We start from the raw sequence: 15,276 nt of genomic DNA on the forward strand, positions 1-15,276 counted from the left end.
AGAATGACTCTCTTCGTCAAGTTTAGTTTTGCCTCTTTCTTTTGTGAATATTACATGAGAAATAAGTTTTTGTTACTTTGAGAGTCTAATCATACACACTGCTTACTTCCTGAACACCAGCGAGCATTCTCTGACTTCCTGATGGTCGTATGGTATGGCAAAGTTGCCGTTTCACATATTTCCCTCTTGATTATTTCTAGATATGAATGAATGCCTTACCAACCCTTGTGCCATTGGACAAATTTGTATCAATACAGCAGGATCTTTCCGCTGTCAGCGGGAGACCAGCTGTGGGACTGGTTATGAACTGACAGAGAACAACCTTTGCAAAGGTATGTTTCAGACTTCTCACAAGAGAGATAGATGGTTGCTGTAGTTCTTAGCCACTACTAATGTATCCTGTTCTCTTGAAATTTGCTGTGTTAGGCCCAGTTCACACATAATGCAGGAAGCTTGTTTGCCACATGTACGCTAGTCTTTGCTGTAGTGTATGCTACAAAGCGGGAGACCGTTTCTCATGCTGGGCTCTGAAATTAGAAGCCCACCCAGCTGAGGTGAAAATGAATTTGGGGAGCATTTTCAGAGTAGCGTAGGCAGGATAAGCCCTCCTACCATTAGTCCTTAAAAGTGTAGCCCTTTGCCAGCTTGATTCCTGTTATAGTGACTAATGTGGCTTTGGCACCACATGTTTACTGCTATAACACCTAGTTCTACCTTAATCCTGCAGTGTGGTTATACCTTTAGAATAATAATTTAAAAGCCCACATTTGGTCTGATTTGCTTAAATGTTGCTTGTGTCTGAAGCATGACAAGATGGCTCTGCAAGACCTTACGCTAACAAATTCTTTCTTTTGTGATGTACCAGATATTGACGAGTGTGAGACTGATACTCATAACTGCCTCCCCGATTTTATCTGTCAGAATACTCCAGGATCCTTCCGTTGCCGACCCAAGCAACAGTGCAGGAGCGGCTTTATACAAGATGCACTGGGCAACTGTATTGGTAAGGCATGTTGCGCCTGAAAGCCAGTACCATTGAACTGCATGTCATTCCTGAGAGGCTAGCTGCTGTTACAGCTGCCCCACTATTGCCACTGGGATATTTCCTCTGTTTATGCTGTCCCTGCCTATGCTTTGTCTTTTCAAGGGAGCATGCTCAGTTAAGATTTTAAGGTTGGTGTTCTGCTCTTAAAAGTTTCCCTTTTAATTTAATGTTTGTACTGTTGTAGATATCAATGAATGCTTGAGTGCGAATGCACCTTGTCCTGCTGGACAGACTTGCATCAACACGGATGGGTCTTACGCTTGCCAGAGGAATGTGCCAAACTGTGGGCGAGGCTACCATCTAAACGAAGAAGGCACAAGATGTGTAGGTTGGTACATAATGTCAATTTAATCCTGCATCCTTCCTCCTGGAGAGGTCAGGCATGGTGACAGCCACCCTGCCGTTGGTGCTCCCTGGTATATTGCCTCTGGACACAGCAGCTCAGTTCCGCTGTTGATGTACCTGTTCACAAACAGCCACCTAAGCCGGAGGCCACTACTGCAACCTGTGGCTGTTGCATGAAAAAGTACTTAAATGTCCATCACATGAAGAAGTGATGCTCACACCCTCCTTTTTGTTTTGTTTCCTTTTAAAAATTGCCATATTTTAGAATAGAGCTGAGCCACAACAGTCTTTTTAATGTCATTTTCACTTCTGCTATTTTTCAAGAAATTTTTTTGCTAAAAAATCTTGAGTGCTATATAACATTCCTAAATAAATATTTAGGACCCCAAAGGCTGTTTTATAAAACTCTAAGGAGCTTGCTAATACCTACCCAAGTGATTGCCCCACAGGGCAGAGCTCAAAGAAGCTTCGGAACCGTGGGAGCAAAAGTGCTGTGAAACACAGGGCCATCCAGACAGAGCAGGGTTCCATGGCATGTGCTGTCTCTCTCAGCCCAAGAGTTATTAGCGGCCGTGCACCGATCCCCAGCCCTGCCTACAATTATTAGGCTGGAATCTCTGCCTAAGCTTTGGTTCTGTTTTCTTGGAGAGTTTCCAGCCCAAGGATTGCATAGTCCCCCTTGATCCTCAGGTTTCTCTGAGCAGTACTCAGTGGACCCATGGATCAGGTATTAGACAGATCTTTGGAGTCTTGAAAACCTGGCATCTTAAGAATAAGCTTTTTGCATTGCAATTTGCATGGCCTTGTCCGCCTGTACAGTAGTGCCCAGGACTTGGGCTAAATGCAGAGAAAGGCTTTGAATTTTTTTACAGGTTTGCTTGACTGTTCAACAAAAGCTTCTTCAGCGTACTCACTTCAACATCAATGGAAATTTTGCTGGAGTCTGCTGCATTATAGAATGTTTCCTTGGGTGTGTAATCAACATTAATATTTGCAAAGGAATCAACACAGTAAAGCAATAAAATGCCAAGTTACAATAGCTCACAACAGGTCAAGAACAGTCCCAAAATCTAAAAGTTATTTCTAGCAGCCACTTAACATTCCAAAGACCAAAAGACCTCCAAGTGTTTTTGCAGATCACTTTAAAAAGGATAGAGAACTGGCCAAGGCAGCATTTGTCAGCAAAGGTTCCCCTAGGTGGCGTGGCAGCATCAAGAATGCCCAAGACCACATAAACACTGACTGTGCTCCAAGGACACTCTTGGCATGACTGGTCTATGTACAGTTGTGAGATGAGTTGGGAAACCCATGCACTCCATGCGCAAACCCGTGTGTAGATTCTCTGAACCAGAGCCCTCTTGTTTTTTCTTACTTTGTCATGTTATGCTTTCACCTCAAATTGTTTTTCTAACCCTTCTGTATTACAAGATGTGGACGAGTGTTTGCCCCCAAATCAGCCTTGCGGAGAGGGCCACACTTGCGCCAATTCCCCTGGAAGCTACCGCTGCGAATGCCGAGCTGGCTACTATTTTGAGGGAATCAGTAGAACCTGCGCTGGTAAGTGACAGGACATGCATTGGCTCATGCCCTTCCTTTAGTTCAGCCATCTAACCCTTAAAAAAAAAAGATAAATCAGTAGTATTTTGCTTTATTTGGGTATTCCTATGCCACACGAAGTCACAGGAAGGCATACACCAAATTAAAACACACCACTACATGTTTCTAAGAACAGTTGAAATAGCATTACAAAGTAAACAACAGCATAAACAGAAATAACAGAAATAACATAGAATAGCAATGGAGACAACGCCATCACCATCACCATCACCAATACATTTTATTATTTATACCCCACCCATCTGGCTGGGTTTCCTCAGCCACTCTGGGCAGCTTACAGCACATACAAAACATAGTAAAACATCAAACATTAAAAACCTCCTGATGCAGGGCTGCCTTCAGATGTCTTCTAATAGTTGTGTAGCTCTTTATGTCCTTGACGTCTGATGGGAGGGTACTCCACAGGGAGGACGCCACACTGCCGAGAAGGCCCTCTGCCTGTTTCCTTGTAACTTCACCTCTCACAGTGAGGGAAGCAGCAGAAGACGCTTGGAGCTAGATCTCTGTGTTCAGTGGGGGTGGAGACGCTCCTTCAGGTATACTGGGCTGAGGCCATTTAGGGCTTCAAAGGTCAGCACCAATGCTTTGAAATGTGCTCAGAAACATACTGGGAGCCAGTGAAGATCCTGGCTCTGATATTAGAATACAACTTTTCAGCAGCTACCACACTGACTTGCTACAATATGAATTAGGTCTAAGATAGAATAATGTGCTCAAGCCAATGTTATAGTGAAGTGTGAATCATTCAGAGATTGACTAAAATGTTTTTGTGAACTCTCTGATTTATATGCTTTTCTTGAAATCTTCAGAATGACATGTTTATTTTCGTAGATATTAATGAATGCCGACGATACCCTGGTCACCTATGTGCTCACAAATGTGAAAACACGGCTGGCTCTTATTACTGCAGCTGTACGATGGGCTTCAAACTTTCAACTGACGGGCGGTCATGTGAAGGTAACATTGACAGTGCAATCGTATCCTTGCCTCATACCCCAAAGTACACTCCATTGGGTTCAGTAGAGCTTACTCCTGGGCATGTGTTCAGCAGGGTTTTCCAAATGTCTGAGTTTATTGGTCTCTTCATGAGGTTATCAGCAACCCCAAACCAAATTCATAGGCGTGTAGATAAAGTTAAGTCAAGAAATATTGATATATAATCAGCATTTATTGTTAGTCAGTCACCATTACTAGGAATCATAAAATACAAAATGTAAGGAATACTGTTGGATTGTGGAATAACCTTATTAAATACAGAAGTTCCTCACTGTTAAAGGATGCACACTCTGTACATGCCCACACCCTTTATTTCTGAGGCTCATAGTTTCTAATTAATTTTATCACACTGTATCGTGTAAGCTACTTTTCCCACCCTTTCCCCCCTTTTGACCCCTAACTCTTTATTCACTCCCCTGCACAGCCTCATTGACCTCAGGGGATTAATACTGACCACCTTGGGAAATTCTGGTGTGGCGTATAGAATTGCAGCCCTATAGCGTGAGTGTGAAGGAATGGTTAGACTATCAGGCCAGGACTGGAGAGACCTAGATTCAAGCAATGAATCTTGCTTAGCCATGAAGCTCACTGGATGACCTTGGGCCAATCACTGGATCTCAGACTAGCCCACCTCCCAGGTTTGTTGTGAGGGTAAAAATCAATGAGCCATTTTGTGGTGTCTTGAACTCCTTGGATGAAAGCCAGGATATGAAAGGAATGGAATTAAATTAATTCAGCTCCTCAACAATTGCTGACAAATAAGGTAAAAAATATTGCTTTGCATTAATGCATTTTTGTTGGTTTCAGACTTGAATGAATGTGAAAGTAATCCCTGCAGCCAGGAGTGTGCTAATGTATATGGTTCTTATCAGTGCTACTGTCGTCGGGGCTACCAGCTGAGTGACATAGATGGCATCACCTGTGAAGGTGGGTAGCAATCGTTATGCACACGGCTCATATTGACTTATGGAAGCTGCACTGTCCATCTATCCCAATGAGACTGGCAGCAGCTCCCCAAGGGTTCAGGCAGGGGAGTCTTCTGTGGAGGCCTCACTCCCTCGCGTGGGCACTTGAAGAACATAGGAAGAGTCATGCTGGATCAGGCCATAGGCCCCTCTAGTCCAACATCCTGCTGTCATAGTGACCAGCCAGGTGCCATGGGCAGCCTGCAAGCAGGTCTACAAGACCAGAACATCCCTCTCCCGAATTTGGGATACTCAGCAGCTGGTACTGAGAGGCATACTGCCTCTGACACGGGAGAGAGAACCTATCTGCCAGGGCCAGTAGTCATGGATTTGTCTGATGCTCTTTTAAAGCCATCCAGTAATGGGAGCGAATTCCAGTTTCTGCTGTTCTTCCAGAAGTGTTCTCCTATAAACTGCTGAAGCTAGCTGAATTGATTACCTTGGAATTTTGAGGGGAGCGGGGAGCAGGACTGTTTCCATGGAAGTCTAAGATCCAAGTCTCTTGTGTACTTGCTAATTGGTGAATATGCTTTTCAGATATTGATGAATGTGCCTTGCCCACTGGAGGACATATCTGTGCCTATCGATGCATTAATGTTCCGGGGAGTTTTCAGTGTACTTGCCCCTCCTCCGGTTACAAAGTGGCCCCCAATGCACGAAACTGTCAAGGTATGTTTAAAGCATAATGATGTGCAAGTGTGACATTCATAAGAAAGAAGCTTGTGATCTAGAGAAGGCAGAATTCTTTTGTCATGTTCTGTTACAAAGAAAGAACTTCTTGATCGAATGCATTTGACAATGCATTTGACAAATCATTCCCAAAGTTCGTTCTCTAAATGCTTCTTCACTGGCCTTCTGAATTCAGAAATTTCTTGTCTTCTTCTTAAGGGTCTATCAAAACTGGCAGGGTTTTTTTTGTGTATGACTAATGCACAATGTTGTTATAACGATGAGAAGCTTGGTGCAGTTCAGCTTGAGATCTGTCCCTCTTTGGAGGGAGCGGGTTACAGATGTTAAATAGCACAACAAATCTAAGATGTTTGTATTATCCCTGTTGTGTAGGGTTTCCATATCCAGACAGAAAAGTTGTTGAGGGGGGGAAATGCTGTTTTTGAGCTATTTTTAAGGAAAAGCGGCACTCTTGACATAGGCTGCCATACGTTCAGATTTCACCCAACATTTCCCCAATTTCCTCCTGGACACTGCTACTGGCTGCAGTATTCCACATATGTCTGGGGAAATCTGTATGATGTAGGGCAACCCTACCATTGTGGATGATCACTGCAGAATAATCTCAGACTGCTTGACCACCCTGCTTGTATTTCTTTTTCTTTCCGCCTCCACTCTCACCTATATTTAATAATAATAATAATAATAATAATAATTTATTATTTGTACCCCGCCCATCTGGCTGGGTTTCCCCAGCCACTCTGGGCGGCTTCCATAGAAACCAGAAAACACTAAAATATCATACATTAAAAACTTCCCTGAACAGGGCTGCCTTAAGATGTCTTCTGAATGTCAAGTAGTTGTTTATCGTTTTGACATCTGATGGGAGGGCGTTCCACAGGGCGGGCGCCACTACCGAAAAGGCCCTCTGCCTGGTTCCCTGTAGCTTTGCTTCTCGCAATGAGGGAACCGCCAGAAGGCCCTCGGCACTGGACCTCAGCGTCCGGGCAGAACGATGGGGGTGGAGACGCTCCTTCAGGTATACTGGGCCGAGGCTGTTTAGGGCTTTAAAGGTCAACACCAACACTTTGAATTGTGCTCGGAAACGTACTGGGAGCCAATGTAGGTCTTTCAAGACCGGTGTTATGTGGTCTCGGCGGCCGCCCCCAGTCACCAGTCTAGCTGCCGCATTCTGGATTAGCTGTAGTTTCTGAGTCACCTTCAAAGGTAGCCCCACGTAGAGCGCATTGCAGTAGTCCAAGCGGGAGATAACTAGAGCCTGCACCACTCTGGCGAGACAGTCCACGGGCAGGTAGGGTCTCAGCCTGCGTACCAGGTGGAGTTGGTAGACAGCTGCCCTGGATACAGAATTGACCTGCGCCTCCATGGACAGCTGTGAGTCCAAAATGACTCCCTGGCAACTAAAGAGAGCCTTTCTTGCATCTAGTCTATGGAAGTTTATGCCCTATCTCTCCGAAAGGTTAGCTTTCTAGGTGGAGGGTTGTTCAATTTTGTGTGAAGTAGTCTAGCTGAGGCACAGAGCAAACTTCATCATTGCCAAATCTATACCCTCACAATAAGCATCCTCTGTTCTCCTCTCCTGCTTTTACAGATATTGATGAGTGTGTTACAGAAACACATAGTTGCTCATACAATGAGACCTGCTTTAATATTCAGGGTGGTTTTCGCTGCCTTTCATTGGAATGCCCAGAAAATTATCGCAAATCTGGAGATACGTAAGTACATTTCTTTCTTTCATTAGGCAGCCTGTACTAGTCCCCATCATCATCATCATCATCATCATCAAAGTGAGGAAAGAAAGAAAAGAAAAAATGCAAATAAAACTAAAAATACAATAAGAAAAAAGATATAATGTGATACACCGAATATAAACAAGTACACTTCCATACATAGATACATAAGTAATGTTATTGTCCTAACATATATATGATTATTAGTCATCTACTATATTCTGTATAAACTCATTCCAAATATCAATATATTCATCCCAACAAAGTCTGCATCTATAAGCAATCTGTTCATATGTTGTGAGTGTTGTCATGTTTTCAGTCCTTTGGATAAGGGGATCATATCGCTATTCTTCCAGGCACTTCTACATGGCAGTTTATCTGCTCATATGTGGCTAATTTTGCACGACATCCACATGGCACAGTCCACATCAAAATGATGTACCATATTATTGGCCATAGTTAGGGCACGTAGAATCCATTTTCATCATCTGATTGTTACAATACAATAGGCATATAATTCAGAAAAATACACGAGGAGGCTGAATTCTATATGTTTACTGCTTTAAGAACTAAATTACATGTATCAGATGCAGCCCAGCAGCAATATCTGCAGCTACAATGTCTTGTAATATTTGGGGGACCCAAAAGGGCTCTGCCCCTAGGAGCTAGCGCCCCTGCTCCAGTGACCTACTCACACACCTCAGTCTGAATGGCCACGTCATGTCATGGTTGAGGGGAAGAAGGCATTCAGTTTGAGACAAGAAAGACGCTGAGAGCGGCAGCAGTCAGGCATGCTGAGAGGCCAATTACGAAATGCTATAGGAATGCCTGACCCAAAGGAGGACAGCCCTTGATGTCTGCGTGTGACTGGAGCAGGGGGCAGCAGCACTAATACATTTGCTTCCTTCTGCACCACCTAAAATATCAGGAGAAGCATGTGGGGGTTTGGGGGGGTGTTGTGGAACTTGTCTGCCATTTCTGATTACTATGGTTGTAGGGAGACAAATGAGGTAACTTTATCTAAAGATGACCTTGGCACTGTGGTCTAAACCACTGAGCCTCTTGGGCTTGCCGATCAGAAGGTCGGCGGTTTGCAGATGACACCAAACTGGGAGGGGTGGCTAACACCCCAGAGGACAGGATCACACTTCAGAACGACCTTGACAGATTAGAGAACTGGGCCAAAACAAACAAGATGAATTTTAACAGGGAGAAATGTAAAGTATTGCACTTGGGGAAAAATAATGAGAGGCACAAATACAAGATGGGTGACACCTGGCTTGAGAGCAGTACATGTGAAAAGGATCTAGGAGTCTTGGTTGACCACAAACTTGACATGAGCCAACAGTGTGACGCGGCAGCTAAAAAAGCCAATGCAATTCTGGGCTGCATCAATAGGAGTATAGCATCTAGATCAAGGGAAGTAATAGTGCCACTGTATTCTGCTCTGGTCAGACCTCACCTGGAGTACTGTGTCCAGTTCTGGGCACCACAGTTCAAGAAGGACACTGACAAACTGGAACGTGTCCAGAGGAGGGCAACCAAAATGGTCAAAGGCCTGGAAACGATGCCTTATGAGGAACGGCTAAGGGAGAAAGGTTGTTTTCTGCTGCCCCAGAGAAGCGGACACGGAGCAATGGATCCAAACTACAAGAAAGAAGATTCCACCTAAACATTAGGAAGAACTTCCTGACAGTAAGAGCTGTTCGACAGTGGAATTTGCTGCCAAGGAGTGTGGTGGAGTCTCCTTCTTTGGAGGTCTTTAAGCAGAGGCTTGACAACCATATGTCAGGAGTGCTCTGATGGTGTTTTCTGCTTGGCAGGGGGTTGGACTCGATGGCCCTTGTGGTCTCTTCCAACTCTATGATTCTATGAATCCGCGCTAAGGGGTGGGTGAGCTCCGATTCCTCGGTCCCTGCTCCTGCCCACCTAGCAGTTCGAAAGCACATCAAAGTGCAAGCAGATAAATAGGTACTGCTCTGGTGGGAAGGTAAACAGTGTTTCCGTGCGCTCTGGTTTCTGTCACGGTGTCCCGCTGCACCAGAAGCAGTTTAGTCATGCTGGCCACACAACCTGGAAAGCTGTCTGTGGACAAACGCCGTCTCCCTCGGCCTGAAAGTGAGATGAGCACTGCAACCCCATAGTCGCCTTTGACTGGACTTAACCATCTTTTATCTTTACCTTACCTTTTATACTATTTTCTGTTCCTCATAAGACCGCAAGGTACTTAATACACCAGGCTCTCAGTGGTCTGCCATTCAAACACTGACACAGCTCACAAACAATAAACTTCAACAGTGCTAAATTTGTGCTCTCTCTAAAGAACAAGGAATTTTGCATTTTTGGTTAATTTTTGTTCTTTATAAATGACCCAATATTTAACATTAAAAAAAAAAAAAGAACATTCATGCTCTGTGGCTTGGAATCAAGTCAAGTATAGTCATTGATTGTGCGGTGGGGGGGAGGGAGTGTTTTTGTGTTTTTTAAACCAACCCCAAATGGTAAGCTAAATGATCAGAAATGAAACCCAAGAGTTTTTTTTTTTGCACTAACATTTATTTTTCAGGTTTCTGTGACTAACACTACAACACAAGGCTGACGAGGTTGCAAAGAGCTCTTTAGAACTATTCATAGCTGTCAACGTTTCCCTTTTTAAAAGGAAAATTCCCTTATTCTGAATAGGATTCCTCGCAAGAAAAGGGAAAAGTTGACAGCTATGGAACTACAGTGGTACCCCGGGTTACATATGCTTCAGGTTGCAGACTCTGCTAACCCAGAAATATTACCTCGGGTTAAGAACTTTGCTTCAGGATGAGAACAGAAATTGTGCTCCGGCGGTGTGGCAGCAGCAGGAGGCCCCATTGGCTAAAGTGGTGCTTCAGGTTAAGAACAGTTTCAGGTTAAGAATGGACCTCCAGAATGAATTAAGTACTTAACCGGAGGTACCACTGTATTGTGATGCATGAAATCCTATCCTGCCTTTTTAGCTCAGCATTTGTTTCCCGCTCTTGGAAAACATCTAGTGACACCTACAGACAACCCATGGAATAGCAGCATGTTGGAGAATGTTGTGGGTTTGGACTCACCTCAGGCGCTTTAGTGTGCTGGGCCCCAGTATTGAGGTTACATGTCCCCACGGCACACTTCACCTCTGCCCATGCAAGCCAGAGGCCAGATTGGTCTTTCAGTGCTAGCGGCTTATAGTCATTATGGTGGACGACCTAGGCCTGAACTTTGGTCTTTGAAACCAGCAATATCTGCCAGATCTCTTTGTGGCTACAGGATGGAATCATTAGCACACATTTAAGTAAACCCACAATGAAGTGTGTGGTGAATATATGGGGAACCAAACAATAAGATAAGGAGATTGATGATTTCTAAACAATTCTAATTCGCCACAGGCAAATCTGCTTCCAACAATATATTTCAGAATCAGCAGAATTTCATTCTACATTTCCCACTATTTTTGCTTTCCAGCATTATTCTAAATCACAGGAAAAGGACAGCATGGGGCGTATTCAGAAATATGGTATGGGGATTCCCAGAAGCATCTGCATTGCATGGTCCCATCACCAAAGTTTGACTACACGGGCAAAGAAGAGAGGAGATTTGTTTAAAAGCAGAATTATTTGAGCTATTTCACAGTTGCAGTGAGGATTACTGCCCATTACTATATACGGGGGTGGGGGGTGGGGAGAGGTGGACAGAAACTGCCCCATAATCTATACATTTTATAGCTGTGTTGTATAGTTGTGTTTTTAAAAATTGTATCATGTTCTCGCAATGCTGTCAAGGCAGTTTTATTTTCCCAAAAATATTGCCCAATCTTAGGCCTCCATAAGCAGTCCACCATTTGACCTGGAAGAAAGCCCTCTCTTTCATTTTATGGCCTGATTCTCATTGGAGTGGCAAACAGGATTTGTGGCCATACAGCTTCAGAATGCACGACTGAATGTTCCTGTATGCAGAAAAAAAGAGAAATTCCTTCACATACAAATCTAGCATGTGAGGGGGGATTGATAGATAGCCTATAACACTAAGCTTTGCTGTCTAGCTTTATATGCAGATTGATTTGTTATTTTTTTATTGGGAAGCTGAGATTCAAGTATGTCTGACATGGTACAGCCCAGACCCAGGTTGATTCCCGCAAGTAGAATTAAGTGCGTAGGGCTAGTCAGCAGTTGCTCTGTGGTGAGGAAAAGACATCAGTCTTCCAGGTAATTCACTATGTAATATAATATTGGTATCTGTTTCCTGAAAGTGAGAGTGCGGCTGCAGATGTGGGGACACCTGCACCCATGCTTCATCCTTGGAGGCATAGGCATAGCCAAGGGGGGGCAGGAAGGGGCAGCTGCCCCCCCAAATCAATTAAAATATATAGCTAACTGTAGTTCTGACCCCCTAACAAAAGGTCTGCTCCCCCCAACAAAAATCCTGGCTACGCCCATGCTTGGGGGTTTCCCGGATTGAAGGCTCTTTTGCTTTTCTCCAAATACCTGATAAGACATACTCTCGATTTACCTGTGGAATGAAGGAAAGGGGGCTGCAGTCAAGGGAAATGGAACACCCCGCTTCAGAACACATTGAGATGGGAGGGGCTCTGCATACCCCAATGAGGGATTTTCAAAGTTAGCCTGGAGCCAATGGACTTTGGCTCGCTCTGCCCTGCTTATTAGGCTGTGCCAGCTCTGTTGCGTAAAACTCTGCCGCTGAGCTATGATTCCTCCTTCGTTTCATGGGCCAGTAGGTTACAAGTCAAGATACGCTTGGCTTTTCTGCTTTCCTTTCCTTTCCTCCTTATGGAATGGTTGCTAATCCTCCTCCCTTGTCTTTTCACTTTTCTTGCAGTCGTTGCGACCGCTTGCCTTGTCACGAAAATATGGAATGCCAGAGCCTGCCCTTGAGAATAACTTCTTATCACCTCTCTTTTCCTACCAACATTCAAGTTCCCATTGACATTTTCCGCATGGGCCCCACCAGTGCTGTCCCGGGGGATAAAATTCAGCTCTCCATCATCAGCGGGAATGAGGAGGGCTTTTTCACTACCAAAAAGGTCAGCAGCCACAGCCACGTAGTGTCCATGCAGCAGCCGATCACAGAGCCCAGAGATCTTCTTCTGACGATTCAGATGCAGCTCTTCCGCCACGGAACTGTCACCACCTTCATAGCCAAGCTGTTTGTCTTTGTCTCTGCGCAGCTTTGATTCCTTGCATGCTGGCACCCCTTGCAGTTTCTCCCCCGCTCCCTTTCTCTTTTTTGACACTGGTTCCCTTCTTACCATTTAAAAAATAAAGTTTGAGTGGTAAATCACTTCCTGCATGCTGTGCATTTGCATTTTATTTGTCACCACTCATTTTGCCATAGCATTTTTAACATTCTAGTTTTCCTGTTTACTTCTCATTTTGATGAGCTCTGCCTATAACTCAGCTTTTGCTGATAGATGTCAGCATCAGGGAGCAACAGCAAGCAGTTGGGGTGGTGTCAGGGGTGGGGGGCTCAGATCCTGCGTGCCCAACTCCCTGTATATCCCCTTTTAGTGGGGCACTTTAGCTGCTTTCTGCTGTAACAGCCAAGCCACAAGCAAAGGGCAATTTCATTCTCCACCAGCAGCGTAGTCTGGTTTTCTGGCACATGTGTGCCAGGGGGGTGGGGCAGGGTGTGTGGGTGGGTGAACGGAGTCCACCACGTTGGATGAGGCAAAGCGAGGGTGAGACTAGGACTGAAGGGTGCATGACTTGCATCCTTCTCACACTGCCCTACCAGCCCTGCACCGCTTTGGGAGGCTGGGATCACAGTCATTCAGATCAGATTCCAGCCTTGCAAAGCGCTGCAGGGCTGGCAGGATGGCAAGAGGAGCCAAATGCGCAGTGCCCCCTTAAAAAAGTGCCTGGGTCCATTGCCCTGGCAGCCCCCCCTTACTTTGCCCCTGTTCTCCATGCCCCCATGGGAAAAGCAACCATTCTCTCTTGTATTTAACCACTTCAGCAGCAACGAAGACATAGGCAAAGAGCTCTTAGCCACACTGTTCCTCAGCCAGTTTCCCAAGAGACAGGCAAAGGAGTAGCTAGGGCATGGGGCTTGTGTGCTCTCTGTCTCTCGCTCTGTGTGTGTGTAAACTTTACCAGTGTCTCATCCTGGGTGGGAGGATGCCAGTTGCCAAATCCAGCATTGCTGACCTTTCAGTCTTTACTAAGCTGAAAATGAGTTGTTGACTTTGACTGTAAGTCAGGACTGGAGAAGTTCAGAAGTGTGTGTCATTTCTAGATTGAGTGGACTTGTTAAGTGCACCCCATAAATAACAACTAGGGATCTATTTTCACAGAAAGAATCAGGTGTGGGAACTATAGTTAAAATGCCGTAGGGCAATCCAGAGTTCACCATGGCAGATACAGGATTGTTAAAGGCTTCCATGGACTTTTGTCCTGTATGAAGTAACTGGGCTTTCTCTGCTGCCCCAGTTACACTCTTGGGGGCAGCCGATGAGACTATTGGGGTGCTGGGTGAACTCTCCCAAAGTAGTCAAAATCTGTTCCTGAATTATTTTAAGTCCCCTTTAAATCCTATGGCTGACATTGCCTAGGGTGAAATGCTAAAGTCTGATTGGAATCCACCTTCAAACAGAACATATCGTTTCCTATTTATAATTACCACAACATAAGGAAAAAACTATGCAGAAGCTTTGTTGGAATCAAAGTGATTCATGCAGGGCACAGGTGTGATGGAAAACTTTCCTGAATATTCTGCACATTTCTTAAGAAGAGAACTTTTTTGCCAGGGATAACACACCCAGCTTTTATCATTTATGCATAATATCTAACTTACTGGCAATTCTTGGACCTTTTGCACACCTGGCTATGCCCCATCAAATGTAACCATTCATCTAGCAAGTGCTTCAAAGCATGTCCAATGGGTTGGCACTGTTCGATTTATGTCTGCACACATCCAAATCCACTGTTTTAGGACTTTGCATGGCATTCTGTTAAGGAGGTCTGATGTACAGAGCACAAGTTCTTGGCACATCCTTAAAGGGGGATGTTTTCAATATTTCCACAGGCTAGATCCTACAAAATTATGTGCACTATGGTCAGGATATCCCATGTGCCAAAGAAATCAAAGCTATATAGTGAGAGAGAAAATCATGTAGTTCGATGACATATACTCTTTGAATGATGTTAACTGGACTGCAGTTTTTGAGTTTTCACCATACTGCCCTGAAAACCTTTCAGTTATAAATGCTATTGTTAAACAATTCACATTAACTTTAGTACATCCTGTATGTATCTCCAGGCTGCTTTGACAGAGCCATGTAGATGTCTCAGCTAAATTCAAACACTTCTGTTACTTGGGCCAAATCAGGACCATACATTAAACTGGACATCTTCAATGTGGACCAAGAGGACTACTTTGGCCAAAGTTCGGCAGCAAAGTTCTATCAAAGTGTCCTAAAAAGTATTGAAAAGCATAAGAGAATGAAGTTGGATGTACATCTCTGTGAAGTGCATCCACAATTCAGAGGAGAGCAGACTATACTATATGGACTCAGCTGCTTGTGTCTGCAGAAATGACCACTTTGCAAATGCTACATAATGTTTATTCTCCACTTAATCCTTCAGTGTGGCGGCACCTGCACTGTGAAACTCTCTGCTAATTGATCTTAAGCAGGTGACTTCATTGAATTGCCCCCCCCCCCGCCAGCACCTGGCAGAATTTTTTTTTGTTTAGGCAAGTCTACCCAGACATGCAAATTTGGCGTGTATTTTAATGTGTAGTTTTATTTCATAATTTTATTTTTTACTTCTATATTTTGAAATATTTTAGGTCAGCTTGTTTTCAACATATGAGTTGACTGATAATTTTTAAGCATATTTCATGTAAACTGCTTAGAGGT

The 15,276-nt window shown here is 44.3% G+C and overlaps 1 protein-coding gene across 2 annotated transcripts in view; it reads left to right on the plus strand.

Moving 5' to 3' along the window:
• The window catches only part of FBLN1 (fibulin 1), a 53,972-nt gene that overhangs the window by 16,539 nt on the left and 22,157 nt on the right, over positions 1–15,276 (plus strand). The window contains exons 7-15 of one of the 2 annotated variants that reach the window (XM_081913300.1): positions 201–332; positions 866–1,003; positions 1,230–1,373; positions 2,819–2,947; positions 3,839–3,964; positions 4,811–4,930; positions 5,506–5,637; positions 7,250–7,373; positions 12,237–12,699. In XM_081913300.1, the coding sequence (XP_081769426.1) occupies positions 201–332; positions 866–1,003; positions 1,230–1,373; positions 2,819–2,947; positions 3,839–3,964; positions 4,811–4,930; positions 5,506–5,637; positions 7,250–7,373; positions 12,237–12,591 (1,400 nt within the window). In that variant the 3' untranslated portion in view covers positions 12,592–12,699. Of the gene's footprint in view, positions 1–200; positions 333–865; positions 1,004–1,229; positions 1,374–2,818; positions 2,948–3,838; positions 3,965–4,810; positions 4,931–5,505; positions 5,638–7,249; positions 7,374–12,236; positions 12,700–15,276 lie in introns of those variants that run through there. The other variant, XM_081913299.1, reaches the window with a different exon arrangement.

This window comes from Podarcis melisellensis (genome assembly GCF_964234715.1).
Source record: "Podarcis melisellensis genome assembly, chromosome: 5".
Lineage (NCBI taxonomy): Eukaryota > Metazoa > Chordata > Lepidosauria > Squamata > Lacertidae > Podarcis > Podarcis melisellensis.